At 36.1% G+C, this 23028-nt stretch overlaps 2 protein-coding genes and 1 pseudogene across 3 annotated transcripts; all 3 read right to left on the reverse strand.

Annotated features, from left to right (window-relative positions):
- Positions 1-3683: 3683 nt before the first annotated feature.
- Positions 3684-6238, reverse strand: LOC143612062 (uncharacterized). Its single transcript, XM_077086135.1, has 5 exons — positions 6104-6238; positions 5891-5998; positions 4955-5233; positions 4250-4393; positions 3684-4127 (listed from the first exon to the last, which is right to left on the reverse strand). The coding sequence occupies exons 2-5, from the start codon at positions 5903-5905 to the stop codon at positions 3945-3947; spliced, it is 621 nt and encodes a 206-aa protein (XP_076942250.1). The 5' UTR covers positions 5906-5998; positions 6104-6238; the 3' UTR covers positions 3684-3944.
- Positions 6033-9075, reverse strand: LOC143612075 (uncharacterized). The gene is made up of 4 exons (XM_077086144.1): positions 8787-9075; positions 6463-7033; positions 6170-6383; positions 6033-6095 (listed from the first exon to the last, which is right to left on the reverse strand). The coding sequence occupies exons 1-4, from the start codon at positions 9043-9045 to the stop codon at positions 6033-6035; spliced, it is 1107 nt and encodes a 368-aa protein (XP_076942259.1). The 5' UTR covers positions 9046-9075.
- A 9227-nt stretch (positions 9076-18302) lies between these two features.
- Positions 18303-20741, reverse strand: LOC143612064 (jasmonate-induced oxygenase 1-like; annotated as a pseudogene). The gene is made up of 3 exons (XR_013149888.1): positions 20216-20741; positions 19063-19393; positions 18303-18699 (listed from the first exon to the last, which is right to left on the reverse strand). The product of XR_013149888.1 is annotated as a jasmonate-induced oxygenase 1-like (transcript).
- Between the last annotated feature and the right edge of the window lie 2287 nt (positions 20742-23028).

Genomic DNA, 23028 nt, shown 5'->3' on the forward strand with positions numbered 1-23028 from the left:
AATGTCACATGCAGAAATTCCCGACTTTTCTGCTTGATCTTTGGGTATGATGCGGGTAGGTCTGTAACCTCCTCGCAAGTCAGGAGCGTTGAGTTCCACTTGTGTAGATTCTCCATGAGGTTTTGGTAGTTTTGAACATAGTGATCAATTATGTTTAAACAACCAATTCCATCTTGGAGCTTCAAACAATCTAGTTCTCGACGTTCCCGCTATGCGGGGATGTTATTCCCGTTTCCGCAAGCATGGCCCAGAAGATCCTTCTTGGTTTCAATTCCCTGCGGAGTGCTAGGTATGTGAAGGGTTTCGCCTTGACACTCTACCCGCACTCGTCTTATAGTTACTTTACTTCCAAGGTATTCCTGGCTTCAATTCCCTGTGGGTGCTAAGTATGTGAAGGGTTTTGCCTTGACACTGTATCCGCACCCGTCTTATAGTTACTTGGTTGCCGAGGTATTCTTGGCTTCAATTCCCTGCAGGTGCTAAGTATGTGAAGGGTTTTGCCTTAACACTGTACTCGCACCTGTCTTATAGTTACTTGGTTGCCAAGGTAAGGGGTATAGTCCCGCTTACTTTTGAATCTTTTTTGAATCTTTTTGAAATTTGAAGAGTTGGTGAAAGGATAAGAACAGTCAAAACTGTTGAAACGTCGTCCGACGGTTTCTTCTGACAGTGTCAGGACGTGCAGGAAGTTATGGCGACGTGACAGTATATGGTCATTCCAGACGCTTTTTCAGGCGCGTGGGCGCGAGTTTTCGGGCGCGTGGCCGCGAAGTTTACGGCACGCGTCCTGTCAACAGTTGTTGCCAGCTTGCATATTCCACGTGTCATAGTTTCATTGCACCTGCGCTTTCCTCTCTCTTCCGCATTAAATTCATCGCATTCATTGCGATGAGTATATAAAGGGAGGAGATGATGCATCTCAACTCACAGTTTCACCTCTCTTCTTCTTCTAAACGATTTCCGGCGAATACTCTAACTTTTCTGTCGAGCATTCTCCTGAAATCGTTCTTTACATTCAAAACATGTATTCTCATGATCTTGAAGTTACTGCTGAAGAGTCGGACGTGTATTCCGAGAACCCGACGTCCACTTCTGATAGGGACGATAAGAGTACTGCTGGCGAGTGCCAGTGTGCTCTTCCCGTCGACCAGTATCAGTACATCGTCAGGAAGTTCATGCTCGAGCCTTTCGAGCCTGAGTTTCCTGAGCCACACCAGACGGTGTACGATGCCCCCAAGGGCAAAATAGGGGTGTATGCTGCATTCTTCATCTATGGGAATCTCAGGTTCCCATTGACGAAGTTTGTGTACCGTGTTTTGGAGAGACACGGTGTACATCTGACGGAGGTACACCCAATGGCGATCGCCAAGATTCGCTATTTTGAATGGGTGTGCCTCATTCTGGGCGTGGAGCCCCATGTCGACCGCCTGATGACCTTCTATTCCTGGAGGTGCATCCAGGGGTGGTATACCTTGGTCACTCGGATCAAGGGTTTGAAGATCTGCGCTACCGAGCGCAGTCTTCGGTCTTGGAAGCGGGAGTTCTTCTATATCTCCGCTCGCGTCGTCCCCATAGCGATGACGTTCAAGAACGGGAGAGCTCTCCCGAATTCACGCCTTCAACTACGAGGAGGCGGAATGGTTCTCCAAGATTTCCCCGGTCCAGTCTCCGGTTTACCGCTTTGCGGAGTCCGGGATGGTGATGCTCGGGATGAGCCGGGTGTGGAAGGATGCTGGGGCGGAGGCGCCACAGATTCCCATCGTCCTTGAATACGGTTTGAACTCTATCCCTTACGGTATGCTCTGTCTTCTTTGCTGATTTAGGGTTTTTCTTCTAACTGTTTCTCTTTTTGTTTCAGAGGGAAACGACCTACAATCGCTCCTGCATCCGCGGGAGGCTGGTGGTCCCGCTCGGATGGGTACCCGTGCTCTTGATGAGAACGAGTTGCCCATCTTGGAGCAAACGGCGGATCGGTTTGTGGAGGTCTACCCGCCGGGCCACCCGATTCTGAGCGCCACGCGGCCAGGTAAGGAGTTATTTAACCCTCTCCCTGTCAATGCTCAAACCTCTGCTGGAATTCCTCAAATTTTGTCATCTTCTGATGAGGAATCCACAGATGGTCCTTTCTTCACGCGGAAGAAGAAGGCTGCTGGCGGGAAGGGTAAGGCGAAGGTTGCCTCTACTGCCGATCAGGGGAATCGGTCAGAGTCGGAGACCGAGAGTGAAGAGGTGGCGGGGAACCCTGGTGGTGATGAGACCACTGTTCCGGAGGTTGAGACAGCTGTAACCTCCGGGCCGCCTAGGATGACGACGGTGAGCGGCGTGAAGAGGCCGGATCCATCGGGTTCGTCCCCGCCTATCAGAACCTTCAAGCTGAAGAGAACTCGTAAGTGTAAACTTTAACTTTAACTTCATATCTTTCTGCCATTATATTTAAATATGTTTTCATGCAGGCGTGGATGCAACCGCATTCCAGGGTGGAGCGGGAAGGAGAAGTTCTGGACCCATGACGGTAGGTTTGGTCAACCTACCCGAGGCGACGACCCAGGTGGCTGCGCCTGTTTGCAGTGTTGGTTCAGTTGCTCATCCTGTTGAGGAAATTGTTCCAACTGTAACGTCATCTCCGCCGGCTGTCAGTGCCATATTTACGGCGTCCTTTAATGAGCCGGCCGTGAGTTTTTCTGCGGGTTCTTCCGCAGCGGCGGCCACGGTTGTGAGTTCACCTCCAGTGAGTTCACCACCGATGGTCTCTACCGCGGCGGCTTCAACCGTGCCTCCGGCACCGGCGACTACCTTGCCCCCGGCCGGTTCAGCAGGTATGTTTGGGGCTTCTAGCCAATCTCTGCCTCCTTCCCATCTGCCTGACCTCTTGGATGGATATCCGTTAGGTTCGGGTGATGGGTTCGGCGGCTACCGGCCTGTTGTCGACCCTACAGGTGCGTAGGGTTATTTTGGCCTATTCTCTCTCTCATTTTTTTTTATATATATCTCTCTCTTTGGATATATCTACTTTAGGACTAAAATACAAAGTCCATTTTGTTTAATTTTGATGGTCAAACAGTACTCTAGGCTCTAGCTTGGTGATTTTTCCTAAATTACACTTTCTCTACTATTCAAGCCTTATTAGCTTACACACCTAGACAGTTTGCTCATGCTTAAACAACTATGCCGAACTTTATCCCAGATCAACTCTTAACATATGATTCACAACACATCAATCTACTTTGTATTTGTATTGAATGTGTATATCCAGAATTTGGGTTTGATAAAACCCGAAATCCAATGTTATCAACTACCGGACTTTAAATATAAACAACGTCACTAAGTTAGTAACCAGGTAATAAACATTAGTTTTTAAACAATGAAAAATACACCTAGTTTTTAACAAATAATACATGTTTAAGAAAATTGTATTTGACAATACTCTACTATCAGAGGCTGCCCAATCCCTCTCAATTCTTTTTGAATAGATATGTGGGTCCCACAAGACACCTTTTGTTCAAGTTGTTATGTTCAGTCAACCAATTAATATCTTTTGTATATTTTACGTTTTGTCCGAAAGTTACAAAGATACAGAACTAGAAATAGCCAACTCACATTCAAAACTTCATGTAAAACTAACAGTTAACTGACAGTTGGCTTTAACTTTAAACTTTTTACCCAATCCCAACTGTCTACCCTTTCATAAGTTAACGTCAAAAAAACTGTCAACTTAAATAATACAATATTTGTGACAATAACTTTATAAAAAAAATTAAGTAATTAGAGTGGCTCATATCATATTATTTGAACCAACCTATTTTTAACAAGTACAAAAAATATTATATTTCTTTTATGAAAGCTGGGAGTCATGTATGTATAGGAGTGCAAGACCGTATACACCATTCTCTCATCTCTACATACAAAACCGACCCGGATTATTAATAAACAGAAATTAACAAATATTAAGTTTGATCGTATGGAAACGAGAGCCATGGGTGATTCAAAGCTTCTCTAGCTGTTGGTCGTCTTTTTGGGTTGATTTCAAGTAAGTTCCCGATGAAATCAAGTAATAACGTATCAGAAACTTGTACGCGTTCTTCTAGTGATGTTTCTTGTGGGGTTATGTATTCCATTTCATTTGTTTCCTGAAAATATTAAATCCAGAAAAACATGCGAGTTTATAAAGTTAAGTATTTTTCGATCTTCCCATTATTAGTAAATAGTAAGAAAGAAAGAAAGAAAGAAAGAAAGAAAGAAAGAAAGAAACCTCATTTATGCGATAAAGATCGAACTCCTCTGTGAAATATTTGCTTGTTTCTTGACCCCTTGCTAGCATGTCAAAGTCAATTGGCCCGAGCATTCCGATCACTCGTGCAAGCAAGAACACAAGTTCATCATTTGGAAACAAAACCTGTGTGAATTCAAATATAAGCCATAAGTTTTATAAAAGAAATTTAAAAAACACAAAAAGATTCAAGAGGTCAGTTAATATGAATTTGACACAACATATTTCAATCTGGCACCGCAAATTGGATCACTATGGCATAATAGATTTTAATCTGGTGTAGCAGTATTTTATCTAGCATGAAAGATTTCAATCTGGCTCAGCAGATTTCCATTTGAAGGCATTTTTTTTTAATTAAAATAAGAAAGTCAAGTGATATTTGAGTAAATAGAAAAAAGTCAAGGGCCATTTTGTCAAAGTCAATAGTAAAAATGGCGATTTTGGTAATTTTCCCTCGTTAATAAGGGCAAATACCATAAAATAGTGGCAAAAATGTAAAAATGAAAACTTTTAAATTACCAGACCGTTGCTAAATCCGTTTAAAACTTTTAAGTTAACTACCAAAAAAACGATAAAGTTATACTCACCATAAAAAAACACCGAAAAAAGTATATTGTTATTTTATGACATTTGTACTATTAATAAATAATAATGAGGAAAGATCAAAGCTTTTTAATGAAGACATACATCACCCGATGAGAGTTCGGCTAAGATGCAACCAAGTGACCAAAGGTCAACTTTCTGGTCATAAGGAAGCCCGATTATGACTTCAGGAGCCCGATAAGATCGAGATTGCACATATAACGTCAATCTGTCGGTTTTAAAGCAGCTGCTTCCAAGATCAATAACCTTGATCTCACATCGGCTATAGCTTTTGATAAGAATATTTTCAGGCTTTAGATCACAATGTATTATCCCCAGTTCGTGCAAGTAATCCAAAGCTTCCAAACATTGTCGCGTTATTGCCTGATTTTGAACAAAAGTCGACATTTCAACAAAAGGGGTTATCAATAAATTTGTCTTCCAATTGGGTTGGATTCGGTTGTATATTATCTCAAAGGGGTTATCAATAAATTTATTGGTCAAAAGAGTTGAAAGTCGCCAAAACTTCTATTTGTAATAATTATTAACACACTAATTGGTTATAAAAAAATCTATATTTTGGATGATAAAAAATCTACAAAAGTCGGCATTATTAACACACTGAGGGTCAATTTCGGTTCATCGGTTGCATACTATCTTAAACGGGTTAGATCAATAAACCTAAACGTCAAAATGGTTGAAAGTCAGCCAAAACTTCTAGTTGTAATCATAATTAACGCATTAGTTGTTTCTAAAAGTCTATAACTTGGATGATAAAAGGTATTAGCATGTCAACCCATTTTGGCCCGTTTGTATAAATGGGTCAATTTGGGTTGCATATTATCTCAAACGGGTAAAATCATTAAATGTAGAAGTTAAACAGGTTAAAAGTCAACAAAACCTCTATTTGTAATCATAACTAACGCGTTAATTATTTATAAAAATCTATAATTTGGATGATAAAATGTATTTGCAAGTCAACCCAACTTGACCCGTATTAAAAGTGACTGATTTCAACAGAACCTATTACAATTAACATACCTGCAGCCTTGCCATGGTAAAATAAGGCTCCCCTCCGGATTCTTTATTGTATCTTTGAAATTCATATAAGTTAGCGCGCAGCAGTTCACTAACAATAATGAGATGTTCCTGTAAAAATGTCAAGAAATTAATGATAAATTGTTTAATAATTGAACAGAAACGGACCGAAGAATGTATCAACCATCAAATTACTTCTAAGTTCTAACTGCTTACATGAAAATAAAAATAATCATAAAGCCGTAATATATGTCGCGCATCTTCAGGATCATGCTTGTTTACAAGCTTTAAAAGCTTGATTTCATCTAAACTTTGGTCAAAGTAATCTTTTTCGTTCTTTATTATCTTCAAACAAACATCAATTCCAGTTTGAAGATCACGGGCCCGCACGACTTTGCTGAATGCAGCTGAACCAAGATACTCTGAAACAACATATCGAGAGCCAATCACATTGTTTAAAACAATTGGTAGATCCTTATGCTCTTCAAAACCCGTCCTACATATTATAGTCAAAATATTTTACATTAAACAAGTAAAAAGCATCCATAAATAAAGCAAACCGTGTGTCAACCAACCTGTTTTTCCTGTGTATTATTCTTAAATCAAATACTTCATATTCGTCTTCGTTTCCATTCGTTAACAATTCATCAACAGCGTCACCTTCATCAACTTTAGCAGCATTATAATCACTATTTTGGTCAAAAACATCTTTCTCGCACGTCTTGTTTTGCAAGACACGGTTTCTCTTAGAAATAGAATCACCAACAATATCATCATCACAGCTTTTATTATTATTCTTGATATCAAGAACATCATCATCCAAGTACCCGATGGAGGTGGGCCATACTTTATCAAGACGGTTACTTTTATCTAATAGCGGATCAAAGTCAAGGTCAAGATTGTCATTTTGGTTCTCTTTCTCGTTAGTCATAACAAACTTGTCCTCACTTTGACCACTAAAAGGGTCAAAATTGTCAAAACTAGACGGCATAGCATAATCTTCATCTTTCTCTCTATACCAATTTAGGTCGTTTTGCATGTCGAATTCTTGATAATCACGAGCCGTACCGAATTGAGATAATCTATCGGACGAAGCGTAAGAGCTGGCACCTCTAAGAGTCCGGGTCGCGTATGGGTTTTTGAAATCTACACAAATCAGTCACAAAAATAATTAATGTTACTAAATCAGACTTACATTTAAATCTTTGTGGTCAAACGGTCAATTTCTGAACTCAAATGTTGATGATCTTTTTGAACTTGTTACAAAAGTTTCAAACTTTTAGCATTGCTAGTACACATGTGGATTTCATTAAATGCCCTTGTTTTATGGTGAAATTAAGTAAGTCATTATTGATTTCTGATCCTAAATTTAACTATTTTGACCATAAACTGAAGGAGTTACTATGCACCAGGACCATCAATATCATTGATGAGATCATGAGATAGCCTCATATTGAGCCAAGTTCAACAAGACAGGCCCCACCTAAACCAGCCGAATCACTCATGAGCTACTCAAGATCGGATAAATAAAAAGCTCGAAATGAGCCTATCCTTATTGAGCCTGAGCCAAACCCGAGCCTCAAATAAAGCTCGTTTAGTTATCCAGCCCTATATCGGAATATCATTTAAGCTCGTCAAACCTTAACTCTTTTGGACTTATATGTAAAAATTTCACACTGCATAGCCGAGTTTGAGTCGACTTTGACTCATTTAAGGTACTGTACACGAGCTTGAACCGAGCTTAGGCCCGTTTAAGTTTATTCTTAAAATATATAAAAAAATGTATGTAAAATTAATTAATAAATAAATGAGCCGAGCCCGAATCAAGCTCGAACTTAAGAAAAACAACTCATGAGCCAAGCATGAGCTTTAGATATACTATTACATATAGATGATACATACATAAGAATTACACAGGCTTCAAGCCTGTGGGCCCACCAACAGGTTATCTGTGGTTTCAACTTGCATTGTGATCCGATAAAAGGAGAAAATATATTACAACATAACATAGAAGAGACGGAACTGAACCGCGGTGAAAATCTTTCAACACCAACTGTGCGGATTTTGGATGCAACAGGGTTGAATATTTTCCAACAGAGTTGATAACAAGTATAAATTTTGACTTTTTTTCATTTGCCAATTTGGAATAATTCATAGTTTTCAGCAAGAATGTAACTCCTATTTACTAGGAATCCAAGAGAAAAAAAATTATTAATTAATTTATTTATTTATGTCTCAGATACAAACAAGACCCCTGAAGTTAAGGAACATAAATCAAAAACAAACAAATTAGATTGTGGTCCTAAATCCTTAAATCCCAGTCAACCAAAATCCAAACAAACAAATTACCTAATTTACCATGTGTGAGACTAGTTAAAGTATTAAACAATTCATTTTCATGTTTAGTCAAAGCAATGTGGAATTTAGGGGTGTTCATCCAGTTAAAATATCAGGTTTGAGATTTTATAAATTCAAACCCGACACCCGACCCGAATCTGTCACAGTTTTTAACTTTTTTTGGGTTCGAGTAATTCTGGTTCGGGTTTAAGATTTTTAAGTTCAAACCCGAAACCCCGTAACCAAAAAAAACTGTGACATGTTCGGGTCCGATTTCGGGTTTAAATTTAAAAATGTCAACCGAAAAACCCGAATCCAAATTACCCGACCTGAAAAAAAATGTTGGGTTTGAGTTTTTTTAATTCAAACCCAAAACCCGACAAGAACCTGTCACAAATTTTTCGGGTTCGGGTTTTCTCAGGTTTGAGATTTTTAAACTTAAACCCGAAATTCCCAACCAGATCACATTTTTTTCAGGTTCAGGAAATTCGGGTTCGGGTTTTCATGTTTGAGATGTTTAAACTCAAACCCGTAAACCAACCCGAATTAGACAATCCGTTACCTGCGGCGGTGGTGGAGGAAGCCAAGCTGACGAACTCCTGATCGGATGAAGCATCAGAAGAAGTTATTACAAGATCTTGTACTTGTTCCTTTGGTTTGATCTTGAGAGGTGAAAGTGGGATTGGAAAGAGCAAATTGTGGATATCATTTGCATCGAGTTGTGACTTCTCGAAGAGGTCATCGATGAGTGCGGATTCTGAGACTGAGAGATTGTTGCTTCGGAGGAATTCAAGTACGGATTCGATGTCAGATGCTTCCATGTTATGTTTCAGAGGTCAAATGTCATCAACAAATAATATTATTATTATTATTATTATTATTATTATTATTATTATTATTCATGATTTGTTTTTGTATTCGAGGTAGAGACGTGAAAGAAGGTTCTGCAACAGGGAAAGCTTTCTTTGGTTATTTAGTATTTCATTAATTAATTTATTAAACATTTTTATTTGAAGGTATCTTATATATTAAATAAAAAAGAATAATAATTTAAGTGTATTCACAACGATTAGATTTCACGTAAATAAATTTATAAGCTAGCAAGAAACAAAATGCTATTCAAGCACTAATAATATTCACGATTTGTTAATGTGTTTGGAAGACAAGAAACAAGTCAATCTTCAACAATCATCGAGTCTTAATTAGTAGACTTAAGGAGGACCTGAAAAGGCATGGCTTTCACTGGGTTAAATGTAGAGGTAAAATAGAGGTGACTTACTACTTTCACTCAAAGGCCACTGATGCGTAAGATATTGAGAATCTAGTTCAACAAGGTCCATAGGGTGAGCTTGCATGAAGCTGGGGCGCGTCAAGTTAGATTAAGAAACTTGGTGTTCGTTTTTCCCTATCTTGATGTATTGTTAAATGGTGATTATGTAATCGTGTACGTGTAACCAGTGTTTTGTTTGATCAACGAGCACCTTGCTTGTTGTTTGTTTTTGTTGTTTCAATAAATTTGGTCGTTCAAAAAACAAAAAAATATATTGAAAAAGATAGCGAGGCGGTTAAAATTTTGTTTTCTTTTGTTTCATTGTATAATTTTTTAAACACTAACGTATAAGGATTTATAGGTAAAAATTGTGAAAATCATATAAGCATTTTAGATACTACAGAGAGCATAATCATGTATAGTGGAACTGACAAAGAAACGTGATCTAAAAATCGTTTTTATATTACATTTAAAACAATAGTTATAAACTTATAATCTATTAAGGGAGTTTTGTAGGAACGGAAGGTTGTTGGCGTTAGACCTAGAGGTCATATGTTCGAGACGTGAAAGCAACCTCTTGCGGGAAATGCAAGGTAAGGATGCGATATCAAGCCAAATTTACTTGAAACCCTAGACTTGCAGATGCGTAAATCTCGTGCACTAGGTTTATTGTATATAGTTGTCAGTTATGTGTTTAAATTGATTTGTGTTGGAACCTTAAGAATATATATTACATCAGAAGCAGAAAAATTAACCCTTTTAACGCATTATTACCGTAAATATACAAGAAATATTAAGTTTGTCATAAAAGATTTATTATATCTATTAATAAAGTTTATATACATAACTAATTAATTTCCGGAAAATGCAACAATGAAAAGGGTATACAGAAATTCAATATACAAAATAAAATTAGTATATTATTATTAAAAAGTATACTCGAATAGCAAACAGATAACTCGTGAGTTTTTAATGTGGTTAAAATAATATGAGTTTAATAACCACCAACTGTATTGAGGTGATTAAAAATTGGCAAGGGTAATAAATGACTATTTACCTTACAATAGGGGTTTGAATAATTACCACTTATTATATGGCCCACCGCATTTCATAATGATGTCTAGTATTTTTCAGTTTCTTATCCCGCCCTTGTATTTTAACTTTTTGTCACTTGTGCCCACGTTATTTATCATTTATGCTTTTCTTCTTTTTCTTTATTTTCTTTTTCCTTTTTATTTTTTTAAATATATACGTTAATTCCTTTTGTTTGGCGTTACAAACTTCAAATTTCAAACCCATCGTTCTCAAAAATTCTAAATATATTTGATTTAGAATAGATAAAGGTAAATAATTAAAATAAAATTGATCATTGGTTAAGGTTTTATAGGCCCACCCCTCTTCTCTCTTAACGCCCATTAATGGGCTAGCACCCCCATTGACGACGCATTCAAGGCATTAACCGCCTACTTGTACAAGGGGGGTTAGCCCGTAACAAGTAGTATTATGAGTTTGAAGTAATTGATCCTATAATAAGTTTTGTTGTTTAGCTAAATCCAATTACAATTTGACCCCAATCTTACTTAGCCCTATCAAATTCAATAACAAGAACCAGTTATTCGGTAAAACCAAACACCAAATGGAATTTGAAATCTTGGTTTCTAATTTCCTGAATTCTTTCCAATCTATGTTTCGGTTTCAGCCGAATCAACCTTCAAACCGAACTGATGAACCTTTTGGGCCCGGACTATGTCATTTAATGATGTGTAGTATCCATTTTGGGCCTTAGCCTTAATAACAACCAGATCATGGGCCTCACTTTAATAACTTGAACACCCATTGGCCATTATGCCTTCAATAATCGGTATAATACCACTTCTCCAGACTCCACCACAAGTTCCATCACTTTTGGTTTTGGAGTACACAACCATGTCTCTCACTATGTCCTAAACTAGACACAAATCTTTATTGTAAATCGATATACTATGGATCGCCGAGTTTTTGAACTGTGACGCTTGCACCATGATTTATATCGAAATTACTATCAGTAATAGTAGTAATATTCATATTATATTAATATTAATATTAATGTTACTATTAATTGTCAATACTAGCGTAAGTTATAATTATAACAACAGAAAATAATAATGCAAAGGGTAAAATCTTAATTTAAATAAGTAAAAGTTGGTCGATTCAGTTTGAGGACCAACTCTAAATCCATAACCACGCGATTTCTTGACTTGATGCAATATGAATATATGGGTCAAAGTTTGGATCAAGACTTTACTAAATCAGCTAACATCAGTGGATTATTAATACAGAACCTCAACATATATTCATTAATTCTAATATTATTTCCAATGAGTTTTCATACACTGAAAATATATATTATTGCAAATACAACGGAAGTACAGAACACGTCTTATGTTATGTCACCACGCATGGGCCTTTACATCTGGGCTTCACAAACCATATTTTCTTCAATAACTTTAGACCTTTGTTAAACATCATCTCATTTTATTAAGAGTAAAATGCAGGCCCATTGGCCCATTTGTTTGGTGTCTAATTGTCTATAAAGAAATTGAGTTTGCAAAAGGAAATGATGTTACCTTTTATAAAATATGTTTAAAAAGATGAGATAATAGGGCTGTCAATTTATGAAACGGACCTGTTAACATGACACGACACGACATGGGTGTTTTAACAGGTTTGGATTTGAGCTTAACATGTGTCGTGTCTTAAACAGGTTCACATGTTTAAGACATGTTAAAATTTGTATCCTAGCAGGTTGAAGACTTGTTAACCTGTTAGTAACCTATATAGATTTTTAATTTTAAAAAATAAATATACACTCCTAAAGTCCTAAACCTAAAGACATATTTATATACGACATTTCACTCATGTCTGTCATAACTCACTATTATATTTTTCATGGATATTATAATTTGCTTCTATGATTTTTTGTTACAAGATTTGCGGTTTTTTGTGTCGTATATGTTATTATGGTTTTTTGTATCAAATATGTTATGGATTATATATTAATTAAAACTTTTATATTTGCTTTCAAAAATTTTGTTTCATTACACATGTATTATTCATTGTATGTTTAAACATGTCCAAAAACAGGTTAACATGTTGCTAAACAGGTCCGTGTTCTTGTTTTGAAAAAATGACACGATTAGTTATCGTGTCGTGTTCGTGTTTACTATAACAGGTCATCGTGTCTTATCGTGTCGTGCCCGACATGTTCTGACAGCCATACTTATAAGACAAATTAAAAGCTCAACCATCAAGTTATCATTCTTTGAAACACCCAGTGATCGCTTGACCGGTTTCAGTTAACCGGGTCTTATATGGAAAATGCTTAACCGGTTCTTAACCATCGGGTTGTAACCGGTTTCTCCTATACCAGTTAATAACCATTTTCATGTCAATTTTTCGAATACAGTTAGGATTTGCACCTCTACCTTAACCTTGTACCATGACTAGTACTTGGGTTCGGGCCCATCGAAGTTTGACCCATTGATATCGGCTCTCTTCTTATATAGAATAAGAGTTAGTCCACCCTTAGGACATCTATTTTGGTGGATAAAAAAAGTAAAAAACACCCTGCCACGTTGCTGCCACATAAGCATCAAGGCTTGTTCCACTTAGGTGTGTGATGGTATTCTTTAACCACGTTAATTAAAATCGGCTTAATTAATTAAACAAATGAAATTAAAAAGGTAACATGTGATTGGCCAACAAGGGAAAGATGTTTGGGCGACACCGTGCATGTGGGAACACCAGCAAGTGCAGCACTTCTATTCACAAAGGGCATAAATGATGTGCCAACATTATTAGGGCGAGGTGGGGCATGTGTACACGCTCCACTACGGATGTTCTTATTTTCCTAGATGCTTCATGGTGTTAGCATATTTCCTTAATTTCTACTCCCTTATGTCTATTTACCTTCCATTGGGTTAAATTCTTCTGAAATTTATCGATTATCCGCAACCAACCATTAACCGGAGCAAGATTGTCTCCGACCGAGATACCTAAATAAGTAAAACCTATCTGCCTTGCAACCTGGTACCGAAGCCAAAAAAGGATCGAGATCTCACCAGTCTCCATTGCCCACACCAAATAAATTAGATTTACCAAATTTTTATTTCAAATTGGACACAATGTAAAATCAATAAAAGTAAATGCTAGAACAATGTTGGAAATATTCTCGACTAACTATTCCCCAAAAATAATAATGTTGTCCGCATAGAATAAATATGATAGTAATGGATCATCTTTCCCAATGTAAGTGCCCCGAAATAAACCAACATAAACCAAGTCTTCTAACACCATATCTATCATAGCCTTGATGTTTCTTTCAAATTGTTAGTTTGATATTATGTTATTAACTTATTTGAGACCTTCATAATTTTTTATTGATAATGTCACTTACTTTTATTTAAGACTTTTATGTAAAAATAACTAAAACGAGTCGACTCACCGGATTATAATCTTATCCAAGTTTAATAAGAGCTCAACTCTCCACCTTAGATTGAAGATTGTGAGCCGTGCCAAATCCTCTAGTATGACCCGGCCTACCCTACGATTTATAACACGTGCAGTAAGGTGGTTTTTTTGTTTGTTAGCATTTATTGAATACAAAAAGTTGAGTGTTTGATTGGCAATCCACTTGGCCATAATTTGATGTTTGGTTCTTGCTGGCCTATCAGCTCAATTTGGCCATACCCTTTTGAAATAGGTCACATGTTCTTTTCGTAATTTGGAATTTAGTAGCCTTAAAAGGTAGAATAAATAACATACATCGGTATAGATTTTTTCGAACAACCTTTTGACTTAGCGGTAAACCATTTGGCCTACCAATCATCAATATCAGCGTTTAGACATTGAGACGAGATTTTAACTATTTAAAATTAGTTTAACGCTTCAGAGATTCGAACCCATAACCTCCATGGAAAAAAACCATATGAGTAAATACTCTGACCATCAGACCAAAGACATGATGGCATATACTATGCAATATAATTAAAATATATAGTTACATCTTTTATTATAACAATAATAAAAGTAATACATAAACTCATATTTCATATCTTAAGAAACTAAATGCACAAACCATAATCAAGACTAAAAGACAATCTTTGCTTTTTCTTTCTACTCTTTCATGTATTTACCTTTTTTTAAATATAAACTTCGGTAACCACCAAAACAAAACAGTCACAAGAAGAAAACAGGGCCTCTTCACCAAGCACGGAGGAGCCACCGTCAACACAACCAGTTATCTATTCTTAACCCACAAAAAACCCAGAGATCTAATTTTATCGATAACCTCCTCCATTTTAGTGTCTTTGCCTTCGTGAATCCTCTTGTTTCTAGCCTTCCACCAACTCCAACAAGCAATAATCATAATTCCTTGAATGATCTTCTTCTCAATCTCACCTTCGTTAACCTTGTTAAGAAGATTGAAGATATCTTTTACTGAGAATACAAATATAGGGAGTATCTGGCATCAGACGCTAATATGTCGCCAATTCACCGAAGCAGAAGGGCAAACAGAAAAAACGTGATCAACCGAGTCAAAACTTGTGTCGCACAAGACAAAGTTAGGAGGTTGAACCCCGATACTCCTCCTAATTAGGGCTTCATATGTAGGAAGTTTGTTCAACATAACCCTCCACACAAATATATTACATTTGAGGGGAATCCATTTACACCACAAAGAGGCTAAATGTTCCAAACCAGAGGTATTAAGAATCATCGCTTTTATGACTGAGCTAACAGAGAATTCACCAGAGCCGTCCTCAAACCATTTCCAAGAGTCATCTCTCCCTTGCCATCTAATAAAGGACATAACTTTGTGCATTTTTTTCCCACTCGAACCTTTCCGCTATGGTTGTCGGTTGCATCCACCAAATCCATTTTCACCCATATTGGTTGTTTAACCACCGAATCCTCTCTACTTATTTTGCAGCTCTTATTCTTTTCCGAAAGGAACAAATTAGGAAAACTATCTTCAATAGGGAGTTGCCATATCAAAAAACTGGCCAGAACCTTGTGTTATTCGCGTCTCCCATCTTTCCTTTTAAAAAAAGGTACTCCAACTTCACTCCTCACATCTCCAATAAATTAAGACTTTTCGCCACCACCTTCCATGCCTGAAATATTATTTTTAAACGAGACCACTTAGCTATCATCTCTAGACCAATGAATACATTCAATAACTTTTTTTCCCAAAGCCCATTCTTTTATGATTCACATCTCTGCGTCTACATAGTTAGGAGAGTTTTATTTAACACTTCGAGTTTGCACAACTATGTTCTAGAAATCATAGTGTAACTGAAAAGTGAAAATAATACATCCATCCATGTGGATTGAACTTACTGTCTAAATGATGGATAGATACTAAGAGGAAAAGAATGAAGAGAAGATAAACTATCATCTTGATACATTCGGGCATGACCACATGCTTCAAACTATCATATCACATTTCCTCTAATCTTAAAACATTTTTAACATATATAAGACATATATTTACATTATTAGTAAAACTTATAATCATATGACACATTATATTTCATATAAATAAAATACTCATCTTCACATTTACTTAAGTGGTTAAATAATTATTTTACGTATCACATACCTATTACACATAGTATAGTATATTTCAGATTATATCAATGATTATTGAAAATAAATATTTGCTCAATAATAATAATAACATATTTTTTTTACTGTACACATCATTTTTTTTAGAATAAAAAGTAGTATATTATAAAGACAAACACAGGCCAGACCCTACCTTACGAGGGAGACACCAAGCTTATCTTGCTCTCTTAAATCAAATGTAAGCGATTATGAATCACTCGTCTTTTCAAGTCATTTATATCGTGAGTAGAAATTAAAGGTAAATTTTTGTTTGTTAGTGTCCATTGAATGAATATAAACAAAAGTTTGTGCAACTTGGCCACCCATTCAATTGGGTCAACCTTACTATATCGGACACATGCACCTTTCCATAAGAGGTAACCTAACCTCAGAATCTCCACCATTCATTTATATATGGATGGTTCCAAAAGGTGAAGTGGTTTATAGTAATGAAATAACAAAATGTAAAAATGTATAATAACTAGTTTTATAAATGGCGCGTTGCGCCGGGCATGTTAGTAAAACTCGAACGGTGGTAAACTCAAGTGTTGTCGGCTCCAAGCATTGAGCCAGTAAGTCAACGCAAATTCGGTTGGTTTTGATGACATGTGTTATTGTATCGGAATTAAAGTCAAATATAGAGCAAAAAAAATATAAAAATTGATGTGGACCAATAAAGTGGCATCATTCGGTAAAACTCGAGTGTTGGTAAAAGCCGATCGTTGTCGATCCCGGAACTAAAACAAAAAAAACACACAAAATTTTTTTTGGTGTTCGCTCGATTTTCGTGACAATGACTGAACCAAAGAAACAAAAACAAATTTTGCGAATCAGTTTGGTGCCGCAAGCGGCCAAATAAGGCACTTACGACACCAAACTTTGTATTTATTATATATAATAAAAGATTTTTTTTTTTAAAGTTATAGCTGAGTTGATGTGTACTGTTCGCAGTTTAAGATATTAATAAAATAATTTTTTAATGTTTATATAACACTTTCCTTCCACAGGTATAATTATCTTTTTGTTGTATTTTTAAAAGAGATGGGTTTAAAAAAGAACTCTAAAAAAATAAAGAATTGAGGAAACACCTTTTCAAGTAATTTCAGCCCTTGATCATCTCTTGTGCACCCTCGATCATTACTTGAAAATCCATCGATAAATTGTTCACCAGGTTAGACTATATACCATTCACCATTTGTCATACTAGCTAGTGTCACTTTAGCAAATTCTACTCCATTCTGTCCCATCGTTCAATCTATGTTTTATATATATAACGAGACAAAAATAATAAGAAAAGAGAGAAAGAAACGTATTGGCTAGTGGTCTCCTCGGGCTTGACCATGTGAACCACTTCATTAGTGGAATGTAGATAGGGGACTTGATGTTCACCCCTCATACAATGGACCCGCTATATCAGCTCCACCTTAATTATGATCTTCTAAAAAGATTGATCATCAATACATCTTTTTATAGATATCGGCCACTTAAGACAACCTTATTTTTTTACTTTAGAAAATTCCACTTAAGACAACCTTATTTTTTACTTTAAATAAATTTACAGGTGCAATGATATTCCTAAATCCCAATGTGTAAAGAAAGTATGTTACATGTATAACTCAAAGCTATCTTTTTATAGAAAGCAGGGCCGTCCTTGAGGTATGGTAGGGTAGTCGACGGCCACAGACCCGACACACCGCTAGGCCCGTTTTTTTTTTAAAAGAAATTATATGTAATTTTATAAAAAAAATATGTATAATCAACGTCTCAACACAATTATATAACTATTAGCTTGGTCTAGTGGTAAAGGGCTATGACATCTAACAAAAGGTTGTGAGTTATAGTTTTATTTAAGACAATTTTAATATTATTTTTATACGAAAGTTTTTTACACAATTCAAATCATAATCAAATAAGCACATTTAAAATTAAATTGTTTAAATCCAACAAAATGTTTCTTTTACTTAAGGGCCAAAAAAATTTTCACCTTTGGCCCAAAAATGTTTTTGCTTTCTCAAAGCCGGCCCTGATAGAAAGGACAGCTTACAAGGCACAAGTCCAATGATATATCCAATGTGTAAATTAAGAAAGTATGTAACATGCATGTAACTATTACGCATCCATAAATCCATAGGACCATAGCCAATAATTAACTAACTAAAAAGATCATGAACCCTTAGATATTACATATACTTGCAAAAAGATTATCATACACACATACACCCTAGTTTCAAGAAATGATAACTGTACATGATTAATATATATCATATACACATACATACTCTACGTACTCCATGACATAAAAGGCTATCCATCTTTATGATTTTAAGGACTCTACTTGAGATTTTCCTTGAGGTCCTTTTGTTCGTATGAAACGTCTGTATTCATCAAAAGTCATCGGCTGGTAAAGAGACGGTGCCTCGGTGGTTATCAGCTCAAGCGCAGGATGAATAAGCAAATCGCTCTTCGGGTTATAGAAATACGCCAACGACACTCGCTCTTTGTTTGGATTCACAATCACCCTGTGTTCTACACTCTTATATGTAGCGTTGCTTAGTACCTAAAAACAGAAATAGATACAAAATGTATAAATAAATAAAATGATATATACAAGGGAGGCCAAATAGCCAAGGTTGCTATTTATGTTTTTACATATTTATGTGGTATATGTTTATAACTTTATATGATCACGACAAAAGTAAATTAAAGTATAACTAACATCAATATTATTTATAAGTTATAACGATCACATCAAAAGGCCGAATTAACATGTGCATATATGACAATCTGCGTCTTATTCGATTTTTGGAAAGAAAAAATGTGACACCCACCATTGAATGTATGGCCCTATTCACAATTTTATAAAAAATATATATATAAATTGAACCTCACAATTTTAAAATTTAACATGAAAAATATCTACCTGAATTTGGTCCCCGATATTGACAATGATCCCATGCCGAACTGGTTTTACTGTAATCCATAGTTCGTCACGTCGGACTTGAAGCCCGCTGACATTCTCATCCGGAAGGAGAAAAGTGATACCTCCTGGATCAGAATGTGATGAAAGACCTAAGGTCAAGTCGGGTTGCGGGCATTTTGGATATAAGTTCACTCTTAAACAAGCCCCAACATCTTCTCCACCGAACGCATTTTGAAGATAATCAGATCGTAATCCAAGGTTTGTCGAAAATACCTCTAGCAAAACGTTACCCAATCGTACTATCTCTTTGGAGTATTCTTCCACAATTTCCCTACATTAAATCATGTAAAAGTTTAACTACAACTTATTCTTGCAAGTGACGTTGATGTATGTTCATTTTGAGAACCAATATTACATTTTTTTTTCAATTAAACGCCCCACCCTTTGTAGTGTGGTGGTAACGTTGTGTTTTACACAACAAGTTCAAGCCTCACAAGGTGCAAAATGTGGAGAATAAAAGAATTAGTTCAAAACAGGAAAAATGAAAAAAAAAAGAAACATAACAAATGAGCAACAAAGCTAAGTTTAAAAATGACATTCATAGAACGTGCAAAACGCGGAAAAAAGAAACAGAAGACAAACGAACAAAAAGCTAGATGTGATGTTAGTTTTTTCTGGATAACAAAGCTAAGTTTAAAAATGACATTCATAGAACGTGCAAAATGCGGATAATAAAGAAAAATAGTTAAAAAAAAAAAGAAACAGAAGACAAATAAACAAAAAGCTAGATGTGATGTTAGCTTGTTTTGAATAACAAAGCTAAGTTTAAAAATGACATTCATAGAACGTGCAAAATGCTGATAATAAAAAAATGTTAAAAAAAAAGAAAAAGAAGACAAATGAACAAAAAACTAGATGGGGCGTTAGCTTTTTCTGGATAACAAAGCTAAGTTTAAAAATGACATTCATAAAACATGAGTCATAGCATTATTATTCATTATCTGTTAGACACGACTAACTAGTTCTACACACAAATATCACATATTTCACTTGTACATAGTGTTGTTTTTACGTAGTTGTCTAATATGTAGCATATAAAGCATTATCTACAAATCAATGTTTTATGTGTTGATTAAATAATATGTTAACTAACCTCAAAGAAGATGGCTTGTCAGGCCATTTCTGGTGATCCTTTAACGAAGAAGGAAGATAGTGAAGAAAATAATAATCACTCCAATCAAGAATTGCACCCTTCTGAAGCCCTAATATGCTTCCATAACCTTCATAAGTCGTAGGCGAATTCGCATACTTTTGCATCACTTCCATGGACTCATGAAAAAACTCCCTCCAAATCTCTCTAACTCCATCAACTAATTCAACCCATGATTAACCACTTGGAAAAACCCCCACTCACGACACGCGTCCGAGATTTTATTCATCGTTGACTCACGGACGGCTAGATTGTCGTCCGTGAGTCCGGACATGTCGATGAGTGGGATGTTTATGTTATTGTCTTGAGGAGATGAGTTAATTGATGGCCGGTCTGATGGCGGTTTGATGTACCGGTCTGGGATTATTGAGTTACCGGTTTCGGATAAGGATTGCACTCGAACCACCGGTTCGGGCCAGTCACAAGGGCAAACCATGGCTAGAGAGTATAGAGTATGATGGTGATGGTGATGGTGGTGGTGGTGAAGAGGTTTGTATGTATGGATGGTGGTTTTATAGGGTGAGGTGCATGTGGATTGGGTGACGTGGTGTAATCGAACTGATGCAAAGGAACACGTGCAGAAAGTGTATATAATTTAATATAATAATATTGAAGTGTGTGTTTTTGACTCTTGTGCGTGACAGTGCATGTCTAGTGTCGTCTCTCGTGAGTGTGTCATGGTTATTGCATATAAGTTTAAATCTTGTGGCCGGTGCCCAATAGGATTTTTGAATATTTATATATTTTATATTTGAGTTTCTTTTGATAAATATGCTCGTTTAACGAATTTTTCTTTCCCGGTACAGTAGCTAATGATAACGACTAAGCCAGCTTCGATTAGTTGTTGTAATGCGCGGGTTTTATCGACGGGAAAATATTGTTTTATGCATGTTAAATTTATTTTTATACAATACTAATATGGATGTTTACTAATTTAATTTGACTTTAGTGTTAATACTGACAATACTCGAGTGAGCTTTATTGAGACATCATATCAACCGTCCATAATAATTTTGATGTTCCATGCAAGACTCAATCAAAGAGGAAACCTATCACACTAGGAACCTATTGAGTCAGTTTCAAACCTAAGAATATAAGATCTCAAGCAATAACCATCATCGGTCACCCCTATGTCATTGCATCAGTACAAGTTTTATGTAAAAGATCATTTACTGAAGACTAAGAAGTATCAAATTTATATTCACGTTAATAAGGTTCTATGAACGTTAGATCTAACACACTTAGCTAGTTAACTAATTTATAATACGTTATTTATTTTACAAAAATTTATCTATAAAGTTATCAGATAATAATATTATGTTCTCTTTTATAAATGTTTCCTCATACCCTTGAAATTGAAGGATTATAATCGATAAAAACATTATATGACTCCATAATCTTTGAGGCTCGCTCTTGAATCTCCACCATTACTTCGCGAGAAGGCCAATATTAATATCCCCAAGATGACCGATTTCGGACCCCCCCCCCCCCGCGCGAACTTATTAGTAGCCAAGTAGAGGCTCAAAAGAAGATAAAAGACGAATCAAGTTATTGGTTTGGGAGAAAACAAGATGGGTATGAAATTAAATCTACTTGGGCTAAGTTGAAAGAAACGTGGGCTAACTAATATTGATGGACCGTGTATTAATTAATTGATGAAGAAGAACAGGCCAGCCCATTTAGCACAATACTTCGATGATAAGTTACAGCAATAATTCTCTGAAACAAAAAATATGTGCCTTGCAAAGCAAGCTATTCATGACATATTGACAACTTCAATCTTCATAAAATTTGGTTTTATTGGTTATAGTCGTTAAATAAGTGAGTTGGTGATTATTTGTGATCATCATCTCGTGCATCTTTACTTTATCGATTAAATTCGTTAAAGAACTAGATGTACTGTTGAAGTTATATATATAGTATTGATTGTCCATCCCGTTACATATGTTAAACTAGGTACCTTTATGTAGCTCATTAGGTAGGTTAATCAAGTTGACTTATACAAGTGCTATCGAACTCAACACATATTTCATTTCTTGTTTCGTGTATCTTAGAAAAAGCAAACCGATCATATCTTTGTGTTTTCTGTTTTAGCAATAAAAGTATAAAACAAAACATGCAAATACTAACTAAATGCTTTTCATGGATACAGTACGCAGAAGTGACTGCTGGGAAATCAATGATCAAAACTGAAGTGGTAGCACCAAAAGGGTGAAGTTATGTCTCTATTGTATTTGAAAATGACAAAACGGCGAGTCTTAGTAACTGTGATATAGTTGGGATTCCATATTCCTTTTGTAATCTTTTGGTAAAAGTGATTGACATAAATAGCTTGGAAAAATTATGTCATATTCCATTGAGAAGGTTTCAAGGAGATGTGTCATGTGGATTGAACTCCGGGATCGAGTTTCATGCGAAAGGCTTAAACAAAGCAAGGTTGTGAATTTGTAACTACAAGGATGTTTAAACCTTTGTCCAAGCTCTTTAAAAGTAGAAGATCGAGATGTATTGAAGAAATTTGGTTTAAGGTTCTGGGCTGGCATTTTGGAATAGGTGGGTCAGAATGGGCCTAGTCTTGGGCTGATATGAGGTAATACTCATAATGAGGCTGCTGTGGGCTTTGGCGTCTTGGTATTTCCAATACAAACCAATGGTATAGTTCTAGATGGTTTTAGTTTTTTTTGAAAGCCGAATTTACAGAAAGAAAAAAAATGGAAAACCCAAGTAAAAAACTAAGGCCCCAAAAGCCTAAGTAC

The sequence above is a fragment of the Bidens hawaiensis genome, unplaced genomic scaffold (assembly GCF_021521415.1).
Source record: "Bidens hawaiensis isolate Kalapana, Puna unplaced genomic scaffold, B.hawaiensis_p1.1 tig00033168_1, whole genome shotgun sequence".
Lineage (NCBI taxonomy): Eukaryota > Viridiplantae > Streptophyta > Magnoliopsida > Asterales > Asteraceae > Bidens > Bidens hawaiensis.

Coding starts and splice junctions, on each gene's coding strand:
- LOC143612062 (XM_077086135.1), bottom strand. Junction 4,394..4,954: donor CCGAACTCTCATCGGGTGAT/GTATGTCTTCAT, acceptor GAATTCACACAG/GTTTTGTTTCCAAATGATGA. Junction 4,128..4,249: donor ATCTTTATCGCATAAATGAG/GTTTCTTTCTTT, acceptor TAATATTTTCAG/GAAACAAATGAAATGGAATA.
- LOC143612075 (XM_077086144.1), bottom strand. CDS start 9,045: ATGGAAGCATCTGACATCGAATCCGTACTTGAATTCCTCCGAAGCAAC. Junction 6,384..6,462: donor ATAATACACAGGAAAAACAG/GTTGGTTGACAC, acceptor TATAATATGTAG/GACGGGTTTTGAAGAGCATA. Junction 6,096..6,169: donor AAATCAAGCTTTTAAAGCTT/GTAAACAAGCAT, acceptor TCATGTAAGCAG/TTAGAACTTAGAAGTAATTT.